Source organism: Vidua macroura, chromosome 5 (genome assembly GCF_024509145.1).
Source record: "Vidua macroura isolate BioBank_ID:100142 chromosome 5, ASM2450914v1, whole genome shotgun sequence".
Taxonomy (NCBI): domain Eukaryota; kingdom Metazoa; phylum Chordata; class Aves; order Passeriformes; family Viduidae; genus Vidua; species Vidua macroura.
Genome location: NC_071575.1, coordinates 12,481,584 through 12,493,804, shown reverse-complemented (window position 1 = coordinate 12,493,804; position 12,221 = coordinate 12,481,584). Strand labels below are relative to the sequence as shown.

Sequence of the window (12,221 nt, the reverse complement as noted above, 5' to 3'; positions counted from 1 at the left end):
ACACCATCAGTGGAGGTATGTGGCATCACTGCTCTGAAAAGTTGGTTGGTTGGGTTTGGGCATGTTCTTTTTTTTTTTTGTATCCCCTGACATATGGTACTCTGGTTGTAGCAGTTTGGGTTGGTTGAAGGAGGGAGGTGGGGAGGGGAGAGATGCTGTCCTGTGCTATGTTCTTACTGCATGGATATTTCCTGTACACCAAAGTGTGAGTTCCACTCTGCATGTTAGATCCTGAAGTGAAGGCATTGCAATGCAACTCTGAGTTACATGGTGCAGTACTTTTATGGTAAAGAAAGACTCCTTACTTGCAACAGGGATTTAAAATAATTGCTCTATCCTTAGACTGTTCTTAGATTAACCAGTATCAAGTGTTCCTCACTGAAAAAGTTAATCTTCCAAGATGTTTCCTCCTTACTTATGTTTCTTGGGAGAGGAATTCCATGTCCACACTTCCAATTTTTGCTAGTGTAGTGAAATAGTACAATAATATTTGCTTAGCAGTTTCAGTTAGTTGCATGTAAGATACTCAGTAACCTTATCATAAAGGCTTATCATTTTGTCCAGTTATGTGTCATTGTAGATCTTTTCATCACCTCTGCTTTCCGTAGTGTATTCTTCTCTGATGCACGTGTACATAAAGTTGCATTTCAACAGTTGAATGAGGTCAGAAAGCCAAGTTACCCTTTTTTGTCACTGTAAACTTGACTTTCCAGATCACTGGTATACTTTGTATGGGACTAAAACAAGAGCAGATTTCAATGGAGTCACTAAAACCACCATAATTCTGCAGTGTCATTCTGACTTCACTGTTTTTGAAGAAACACTACCAAGATAATTGAGTTCATGATGCATTACAGCCTAAAATGCATTAATAAAATTGTAGCACACATATTATGGATATTAAAAAAAGAATGATTTTATCAGTAACAATTTTTACTAAATATTTCATTAGAGAGGTCTTCAGTTTGAAAAACCATTTCTTTTTTGTCTCCTCAAACTGTATTGATGTTAAGCCTTAAATATTTGTTTTGTATGTCCTAGGTCAACTTTTTAGTTGATTTTTTGGCTTTTTCCTGACACAGTTCTCATGCTGACTGTGATCTGTGACCACACAGTTCTCCTGTTTATCCTTTGTGATTACTGATGGAATTTCAGCTTCCCCACACCCCTGCTATTTTCTCCATTATTGCAGGATATATTAAAATCAGTATCATTATGTGACTTGTGAATTCATTTCAAAACCAATAGTATTTTTTGCTGTGGTTGGAGTAGAAAGTATTTTGCCAGAAATACAATTACAACATTTATTATCTTCTGAAATGGAAGATAAAAATACCCCATTAAACACATAAAAATTATGCATAATGCTTCAACATTTCTAGCTAATAAGTATGCTGTTGCTGGGGCTTCTTTTGTTTCTGATACTTTTAAAGTACAAATAATCCTTGAGTTACAGAAATTATTTTTCAAGAGTATAACAGTCCTGTCAGACCACTCCAAAGTTAACATTTCTTGGATATTTGTGTGTAATTTTTAAATTTATCAGTTTCTGCTGTTCCCTAATTTGATTCTTATCACAGTAAACTGTAAAACTCAACTGACTTAAGTACAAAGTTGTTCTGGTGCTAACAAAGCAATTTTTTACAATCCCACCTCTGAACAAAGCAGGACTGAATATTATTTTTACCTTGACAAATGGGACAGCTTATCCAAACCTTCTGAATATTTACTAATGCTGAGCACTGAAATAGCTCAGGATGGACTTTTGCTACTTTCTCCAGGTATTTTGTTAAATTTAATAAAAGCACATAAATTTGACTTTTCAATCGAAATTTTGAAGCTTCATTTTATCATTGCGGGAGTATTTTTGTGGCACTGTTGTTAAAATGCTTGGTGTTCTTTTGAAACCTTCATCATCTGCTATAGGTGTAACATGCCATTAACAAAAACCTTGGTAAAATGCTGAGGAACCATATTTCTTCTGTTATGTAGTAAAATATATTTTTCATGGCTATAGTCAGAAGATTTCAGTTCCAAACTATGAAATATTGGACTTTTTTTTTTTTCTTTTGCAGATAGTAGTATCTGTCTCTTTGGCAAAGTGTTCAAGCAGTTGTGCTGGCCCTGTTGGATTTAACTTTGGACTCTGCTATACTAGATTGCTAACTTAATTTCAAATGCTTTTAACTCTTTGATATTTTCCTGTAAGTAATTTGTATTGGAGGAGATTTGACACTTGCTTCTATGGAGTAAACAAACTCCGTGGTATTGTCGATAGCCACCTGGTCAAGTGGTATAACCACCTGTGGTTACTGCTGCCTGAAAGGAAATCAAAGCTGCCAGATCTCAGCTAGGAAGATCTCTGAAATCTTTGTGTGGACATCCTGCTCCCATAGCATCCCCTAACAGGAGTCAATTTAGGTTTGTCTGAGCAACAAAGTTTTGTTATGACATGAGTTATGTTGATATGAGGTAGCAAAATAAGAAAATTTGTACCATAGCACTGACACTTTTCCTGACAAAAACCATTGATACAGATGCAGCTGTGATGGCAGAAAGGAGTTTCTTTTAGCTTTGCCTATAACTTCAAAAGTAAATTGTGTGTGATATGCATATAAGTGTATAGTTATGTAGGGGCTGGCAAACAGCTTCAATGTGCTCCTGCAGCAGGGGGCCCTGCTACAGTGCCAGTGCATGAAGGGAGGCTCTGCAGCACAGACAGCTCTGCTCTGTGCCAGCCTCCTGCTCTTGAGGAGCACCAGACCCCTGGCTGGAGCCCAGGAACTGCAGCCCTTCTCAGCTTTCTGCAGGGCTGAGGACAACACTATTCACAGCCTTCAGTTCTCATTCTGGTAGAGCCTGTCTATTCAGGATTTTGTCTTCAGTAATTTTTTGTTCATTCTTATTGACAAGTGGGGTTTAAGACAGAAGTGTATTGCTTTGGTTCTTCTCATTTACATACAGTGTAAGTTTTGCCCCAACAGGTTAAGTATGAAAGCCTTATCTCGGAGAAATCAATTGCATGTTGTAAAGTATATTCTTTTATTTTATTTTTTTCTCAGGAGTAAACATGCTGTCAAGAACAATAAATTCCTCTGGGTTTGTTGATCAACCTCTTTTCATTGTAAATTGATGTTGAATATGGATACACTAGGTGACTTTGAATGAGATAGAGGAAGTGCTGTCTTTATATATAATTTAAGACTCTGTTCAACAAACTCACTGCTACCAGGTTTTATTTTTTTGTAAAGTTCAGTTAAACTTTTTTAGCTAGGTATTGGTCTAAAGGTTTTCACTCAGTTTTTTTTAGGTAGGGGAAAAAGAACAGAAAGGAGTCATGAGCAGGCAAGCCAGGAGAATGGCTGTCATTTCCCTGATTAGATATATTTCTGGTGAGGATGCTCTACTCTCTCTCATACTCTGCTCCCTCCTCCCAAGTACTTGATACCTTTGTGAACCCCCACAGTCTGCTATTTGAAGTAAAAGGAGTTTGCCCACATGCTAGGGAAGTCCTAGGGTTTTTATGCCTTTGTTTTTATTTATTAACATTTGTAATATCAAAAATAGCAGGATATTCTATTTATAGTGGTAGAAAGGAAGCCTTGTCCATATACAGTTATTAATTTTCTACCGTTACTTCATTCTAGTAATTGTTTCATTATATTTCCAGTTTCTTTTAGAAGTATTCTTCCTGCCCTCCTTTAGCTTTTCTCTGACCTGGAATGGATAAGAAGTTCAAGCAGAGTCTGTAATATAATTTTTATTAGGACTCTATGTAGGTAAAAAGAATCCATCATGGAAACTTTTTTTAAATTTCAGCTATAAGATGTCCCCTTGGGTTTGTACGCAAGCAGTCCAAAGTAATTTGCCCAAATTAAACTTGGCTACTTTATTTCATAATTGTAAATAGTAGGAAATGCTTCTCTAGTGTCATGTTATTTCTCCTTAGTTTTGCAAAGCTTCTTGCTGAAACTGAAGATATATTGGAGGTAATTGATTACCTTTCTTTGCCTTTCTTCTACAGAGTATATTTTTATATTTTGGTGCCTGTGGTACAAGTGTTTTTATAACTAATGAAAGTGTTTGAGTGTAGTCTTCCTGAACTGTTACATTAGAATTGACTTCCTGACAGGGGATTCTCACCTTTGGAAATTGAACCTCCAATGTTTTCTGCCTGGTTTGTTTTGTATGTTCATGATTGGGGTTTTTTATTTGGTTGTTTTGTTGGGGGCTTTTTTTGTTTGTTTGTTGTTTTGTGGGGTTTTTTGTTCAGTTGGTTTCTAATTATCAATTCCTAGCTTTTCACCAGTATTGCTTGTTTTTTTGGGGGGAAATCCTTAGCTTTTTCTAAAAGTTTAAACTGATGCAGACTCTGGGCAGGGTACTATTAATGTTAGAAATTAACATCAATGAGCAAATTAGAAAGAAAAAATCACCTGGTTTTAAGTAAAGTTTATAACTAACATAACTAATGAGAATTTAGAAAGAAATATTTTAGGAATATTATTTATTTCTAATTGGATGCACTCAAATATTGTGGACTTCTAAAAGGTTTTTATTAGGGAAGTAGAAATATTTTTTTAATGTTTTTTGGGGAAAACAAGGCTTATTCTAGGTTCATTTTCAGTGGTTTCTTGACATGGATGGAATACAGAGAAAATATTTTGGTTCTCTACTAGATTCTGTATATGTGGAATCATAAAATACTGAGTGCATTGGATGTATTCTGTTTTACAAGGTTTTCTCAAACCAGAAGCATCACTCTCGGAAAAAGATGACATAAGAAATCTATGTAGTCAGTTTCTTATTATGTGTGTGAAAGGATGCTTATAAAATGTGATGTAATTTCTTTGCCTAGAACTTTCAGTATATTTTGAGATGGACAGAGGAGTTTATTATTTCATGCTATCACAGTAATACTAAATTCAGTATAGGTGTCATCCTGATAGGAATAAATAAATCTGATTAATCAGACCATAGCTGTATGTGCACCAGGATTTCAGTTAATTTTGTACAGATAATTAAATAAAAAAACCCACCAAAGTAAGCTGTGAGTTTTCATTGCTTTGTACTGGCTTTCTGGCCTCTATAACCTCAGTTAGCTTCAGGCTGAATTTGCTGCTTTCAAGACTTAAAGTGTTATGCTCTTCCATCTAAGGTGAAAATGCCCGTTTTGCTAAAGAATACAGTCTGATAGTTTAGCCTGTTTTATTGGCTGTGAGTTTGTAACCTGGTACCACTGCTCGTGATCAGGGTCTAAACTGAAGGGTGTGCTACCTTCAGTGGTCCTTCAAGGTGTTTCCATGTCAGACTGGATGTGATGCTCTTCTGTTAAATGCTTTAAATTTTTTATTTCAGCTTGGGCATTTTTTTAAAAGCTGAAGAAGACTGATGTTTAAGACAACATGAAAGACTTTGATTGAAGTGTGAAAGTCTGTGTTACAAGTTCTGAAAGTGGACTGCTCAAGCTAGAAATGCTTAGTAGAACTTTGCTCTGGATGCACCACATAGTTTATCTGTATTTTACTGCTTGAATGCAAAACTTCATTAAAATTTGCAAATAAATGATTCCAGAGATACCTCATCAGATAACATGGGGCAGAAAGACACAGTTGGCACATGGCAAATTGTTTCTGTGCTGATTCATGTGCTTGCAAGAGGAGAGAAAATGAAGAGTGCTGTCATCAGCTGAAACTACAGGGAAGTTTTCTTCAGTAGGAGCTGATAAAACAGATTGTGATTTAACATACTCAGCGTTCAACTAATAGATCAGAGAGCTGTTTTATGTGGATCACTCATTGACTGAAACAAATAATTTCAAAGCAGTAGAAGTGATCTGTGAGTAATTATATCCTACAAAAAACCCAACCCAACCCCCCAAAAAAAACCCCAAAAACAAAAACCAGAAAAAAACAACTCTCAAATGGTTAAATTTAGCATTTCCACAGGGAACCATTTTTATATGAGGGTAGGTTCACAAGAGGAGGAAAAAAGTAGTGATAATGATTGTACTATTTCTCCTGAAAACTTCCCAAGATTTCAAATAACCAGAAGACACAGGAATTCAACATCTGGTAAGGTGGGACACTACTCTGTTATGCCTTTGCTCTTTGGTCTGTTTGAGTTTAATGCCCTACTAATGACTAACTTGTAATTGTTTTTATCACAGTATCAGAAATATTTTACTATTAGTAGGCAAATGTACCACGTGTTCAAAATTTAAAGGTTTATTTTTAGAAAGCAGACCATGCCAATTTTTGTGATTCATTAGGAAGCTTACCAATGTCACTTTTTTATAAGACCATCTTAATTATGAAGATCTCTAAGATACATTTTTAGAAACTCTGGTCTGTAGTTTCCAAATCTGGAGCTCATAAAAGATGGAAGCCTGTCGATAGGCAATTGTGTGAGAGAGACTTGTATTTTTTCTTTTTTTCTTTTTTCCCTTGAGGGATCTTTTTTTATTATTTCTATTAATAAAACTGCTCAGGCATCCTTATATATGGATGCATTTTACTCAGATTCTATTCTTAACAGTTATGAAGCAAAGGGAGCCTGGGATGCAGTGTTTGTGTCTATGTGCTGTGTGAATGTTTCATGGGAAAACGTTTGGGAGCAGACAGAGGTGATAAGGTTATGTGTAAGGATTTTTCACAAATTGATCAAGTACCACCCACAGAGTTTTGGCTATTTTGCTTGACAGAAAACAAAGATGAGCAATTACGGTTTGCTGTTTGTGACATCATTTTATAAGCTAAATTTAATTTTCTTCTGAACATCCGCTGGTAATGTCATGGTAATAACTACCTATTGATTAATTAAATTTGTTCCTTCTCCTCCTTATTTGTAACTTGCATGAAGTTGCCCAAATGTGGGTTTATGTTATTACTAATGGTCTGTGAATGGAAACAATGTACACATTTTAATTTTCTTCTTCGCTTTGCTCAGAAGTAACAATTTAAAATTGATTGCCTTATTAAAATTTATTCTCTCAAAATAAGCTATAGCTCTGATGCCTCTCAGAATAGTTTGGGTTTTTTTTTAATATGAGACATTTTTACTACATAGGTGACATATAGAATTGTTCTTCATGAATTGGTAGCATTTCAAGTACTTTAGAAAGGGGCTAATTTGAAGGAAAGACAACATTTAATTCTTGAAACTTTTCATTTGCAATAGACTTTGAGTAGAAAGACTTTCTTTAAAAGGAACTTCTTTTAAAGTGAAATGTTGTGCTGAATGAAAGTGTTGTCAGTAAGTCAGTATAACTGACTGATATCCAAAATTAAGGAAATCTTTTGAGACTAGTGTCCCTCCTTTACAGCAAGATTTTGGCATTTGAGTGTTGTGTTAGATTTCAGCTATTTTGGATCCTTTGATGAGCTGGAGGAGATTGTAAAATTAGATATTAGGAAAAGTTAAAAAATATAAAGCAGATCACCTTAAAATTATGGCAACATACTTGATGTCTGACAGTGTTTAAAGAAGTCTCTACAAATTTCCAGAATATGATAAAAATAACAATTTTGGACACAAGTTAGATAAGTTGAAAATTTGAAATGGTCTTTTTTCATTTCTCTTACAAATTTTGAAAGCTCAGTTATTTGCTTATCTTGTTTGAGTTTTGACAAATATCAAGGTCTTTGCCTTACTTCTGTGAATGCTTTTATGTTGTATTGTGCTTTTAAGTCTTTGAATATGTAACAGAAAAATCTCAATTTGCTGCTTAACCCAGTAAATTATAAAAGGACTTTTCCTTTACTCTGACTTGCAATGCTGGTGGCAGTTTACTGAGATACAAAACATTCTTTCATGGCCTATTGATGTATTGAAATTTGGATCAATTTTACTGTAGGACAAAAGTGGTGAGCTTTTGTAGCTTAGCTTTTGCTCTCTTTACTGAATTGATAGCTTTCATCCTTGGGTTGAAATAATCTCTCTTACTTCAGACCTTAACTGACAATGCTATGATAGAAGAAATCAGTGGAAGAAATCAGTGATGTCAGAGAATACTGTGGTACTATCAAACCTTGAGGTGGGTTCCCTCTGGCTTTGTAGCATTGTCAGTAAAGGTGTGAAGTGCATGCCTGGGTACGTGCCCTGGTCTCTACTAAAGTCATGCTCTACACTTCATGGGGTCTTGCCTGGGGGCTTGAGACATGTCCTTGCAGAATGTAACTGCACAATGGAACTTTTAACCCAGAGAGGGTTGTAAGACTTTCTTCTTTGCTCTCTTACCTCACCAGCTGAAAGTCTCTGCTTTCAGCTGTTTCCCACCACACAGGACTATGCAGGATGGCACTGAAGACACAGGAATATTGTGGATAATGCAGCAGTAAAAGTTCACAATAATATTGATATGATTTAGTATTACTTAAATTTAAAATAATTACATTATCATCGTGGCAGTATTTAATCCATCAGTCTCTGATCCTATGTGATTCAAAGTCAGGGTCAACTACGTGTAAAGCATTCTTGACAGAAACTCATCAACATACCTAGGTGATCTTTTAAAAGTCTGCTAATAACTCTGCCTAGCAATTTACATTCTACAAGATTATTTTAGAGACTTGGGAGATTTTTTTTAAATGTTTGACAATGGTTTTAATACTCTCTCTCCTTTGAAAATGTATTCAGTCTTACAACATAAATATATTTTGAGCACATTGTAAATATTGTGTATTTTAAATACATCAGGTGAGACTAAAATTTTCTCTTTACATAGCTAATGGATATTTTCGTGGGCTGTCAATAAATTCCAGAGAAATAGTTTAATTGTAACCTTTCAAAAGGCTTATTTTATAAATGTAGATATATCAAATGTAATTAGAAGTAGTAAAACTTAACTACCATAATTTATTTTAGTGTATAAGTAAACTAAAATTGTCTGAAGATATAAGGAGTTTTCAAAGAAATCTCAGTAAGTCATTAATTACTCAAGTAAAGTTGTTGTGAAGGACTTTCTAATGAATTAGTGATGATTTAACCTTTCATGACTCAAAAATACCATTAAGAACTTTAAGGCACAGACAAAACTAAATTTTTGGGGAAGATCATGCTCTCTCACTTAGCCTGAAGCAAAGTTTACACATGTGGATCTTCTCTGTTGCTTCCTTCTCCCATTTTCTGAAGGAATCAATTTCTCAAAAAGTACCATCACTGAACAAACAACTGAAAACTACCTTTTTTTAATGCTGAAATAAGAGGTTAATTCATGCTAAACAAAGGTTTCATACTATGAAGTTGGAAGGAGCACTTGTGGTTGTCTAGTCACATATGGATTTTTCATCCATATGATTACTCTGAATGAATTTCTTTGTCAACCAGAGCTATCTTTTTGGAGAAAATGCCCCTCATTAATTGTATTTATGCAAGCTTTAATTCAAGCCCTAGTGGTACAGCATGTAGCTCTTCAATCATATGTATCTTAAACACATACCTAAAGACTGCCAAGATTTCCCTTATTGCCTCATCCATCACAGCTGGAATTCTGTCTTAGGTCAGAACAAATTGAAGTGTTATGAATTGGACCTGGTACAAAAAACAAATTTGAGAGTCCTTGTGTGTATGCATATATATATATGTATTTTAAGTTTTAACTTAAAAGCCTGAATTTGGCTATCCGGTCTATCTTATGGTGTGGTTCCACTGAAATGAAAACAAAGGCAGCTAAATCTTCAAATGATGTTTCTGTATTCAAGGATGTTGGCAGAAGTGAAGAACTGCAGAGTCCCTCCGCTTCTTTCTCAGCAATAAGTTCAAAAAGCAAAGCAGAGAGTGAAAGTGGGTCAGCTGTGCATAGCGTGGGACAGCACAGAGGCATCCCCTCCTCCGTGGACTGTGCTTTGGACCACATTGTGGGGCAGCTGGAGATGTTAACTCTAGTAAGTATGCAATAACAGGTGACACTTGCAGTGCAAAATGACAGTGCTATCAAAGGGCAACAGTACCCTGGAGTCATGTTCATAAATCAGAACATTAAAGACTATAGGGTTATTTTGAATAGCTCTATAGTCAAGTGACTGTTTTGGTGTTTTCCTTTCAGAAAATATTGATTGCATGTATTGTGTTTGCTAAAGTGAAAGCTTCCTGGTACATAATCATAAAGATTGTTGCTGTACTTTTAACTCTGGATGAAGAGAATCGCTGGTTTTCAGTAGTTAGATGTAGGTAGTTTTGTCAGAAGCTCGTTGTTTAGCAGACATTCCAGCTGGAACAATCACGCACTAGCAGGGGATGAACAAAGTAAATTGGCAATGTACCATTAAATCCCTTTCCCAACTTAGTATGTGAGGTGTTGGCTTAGGTAGGAATCCAAGCAGTGCAGTAAGTCCTTGTGTGAATGAAACTGCACAAATACTCAGTCTCAGTCAGTGACTCTGAGTCACTTGCTTGCAAATGCGCAATACAGCTTTTTAATCCAGATTTAGCTTATGTTTTCAGATACTTCTTTGTAGTCTGTAATATATTGACATTAAATCACTTCACAATGGAGCAGCTAAGGGTTTTTTTTCTGTGTTCTTTTGCAATATATATGTTAATTTGGAAGAAACAAGTTTTGGGAAGTATGGAGTCAAGTCATGAATTGGAAAGGATTTGTGTAGTAAGTTGTAAAAGAAACTGCCAGCCTGGGTCCAAAGACCTACTTCTGCTGAAGATAATATCGTGGAGAATAAATGCCTTTTAATAGTATATTTATTTCTCACTTCCTTTTCTTGGGGATGCCTTAAAAAGTTTCTTTTAGTTTTTTGAAAGATTTCATTTGTGGTCACAGTGATGGCTGTTTTTCTATTGAAATATGGATGCAACTTTCACATAGTATTTCAGAGTACTTTACATTATACATGTATGTATTTCTCTTTCTCAGTGAAAATGTTTTGTGAAAAGCTTTTAGACAATCTACATGGAGGCAAAGCCATAATTTTTAAATACAGTTGTAAATAGTGGAATAGCTAAGGAGAAACCATCTTATAGTATTTTTTCCTGTTGAGTTAAAATTCCTTTTCTTATGTTGCATGCTTTTATAATACTGTGTGAATAATATAAACCCAATTGAAATTATTCTCTTCTTCATGCAGACTATTTCAGTCCTGGAACAACGTCTTACATGTACGGAAGATAAATTGAAAAAATGCATAAGAGATCAGCAAAAAATGTTACTTAAGGGAAAACGGAACTAATAAAATACAAAAATGAACTATGTTGATGAGTATGCTTCATAAAATCACAAGGAATGCTTCTTCATTGGATTTTGCTATAAGCAGAAACATCAATCAAAGTAATAAAAATGGAAGAAAAAAAAATTTCAACAATTGGTAGCAAGCAGATATTCTGGTTATCTATTCAATGAAGTGTAGCCCAATCAAAACTAGTACTTTCTAAATAATTTCCATTGAACATTTCAGAGCTCTTATTTCAACATAACAAGATCTTTGAATATAACTAAGCCACTAACTTGTATTTTTAGATGAATAGCAGTTATTATGCAGGTTACCACTGTGCAGATTTTTGAACTCAGTCAATGATTGTGAAAATAATGTTCTTTGTGCTAAAACAACATTACTTAAACACCTAAATCAAGTTAGATATAATACAAAAATGCTAGAGGTGTTCTTTGTCCCTTACATATTCTCAAGTGTTTTACCAAAAAGTAATGTGTTATTCTATATCTTCTAAACATTTTAGTAATGATTGCAAGAAGATGTAGCGTGAAAACTTGTAGTTACAAATGCAGAAATTGAGTCACACTTTGAAGCTATAATGGCATCTATGTGAATTCAGCTGCAAAACATGAGTTTTGATGCACTTGAACACTTCTGCTTATCATATCCCCATCAAAATTCACTTTTCATATTTACAAAAACAAAAATCACCTTTATACTTCTGAAGAATATATTTGAACCAAACACAAAACAATGCAAAATCTAGGTCATAAATACAAAAGATTCTTATCCTATAAGAATGTCCATGTGTGCTCAAGCTTTGTGTGCTGTGAATGTACCCCATCAAGTAATGCATTGTGAATGCAGACATAAGTCAGGAAAAACTTTGCAGTGTATGATTATTTGAGTTTTATTTCTAATAAAAATGCAAGTCTTAGAAAGATGATTTTGGGTCTTACTTTTTAATGGAAAATATTTATTTTCTTTATCTGTTATTTTTTTAAATGGCAATTGCAGAACACCTGTTGTAAATCCACAGTCAAAACTAGATAATCATCT

General features: G+C 34.7%; 1 protein-coding gene across 2 annotated transcripts in view; it reads left to right on the top strand.

Moving 5' to 3' along the window:
- POC1B (POC1 centriolar protein B) overlaps positions 1 to 11,197 on the top strand; it is a 44,950-nt gene extending 33,753 nt beyond the window's left edge. For both annotated transcript variants that reach the window (XM_053977730.1, XM_053977728.1), the window contains 2 exons: positions 9,702 to 9,884; positions 11,079 to 11,197. In XM_053977730.1, coding sequence (XP_053833705.1) covers positions 9,702 to 9,884; positions 11,079 to 11,180 — 285 coding nt within the window. In that variant the 3' untranslated portion in view covers positions 11,181 to 11,197. The remainder of the gene's footprint in view (positions 1 to 9,701; positions 9,885 to 11,078) is intronic.
- Positions 11,198 to 12,221: the final 1,024 nt, after the last annotated feature.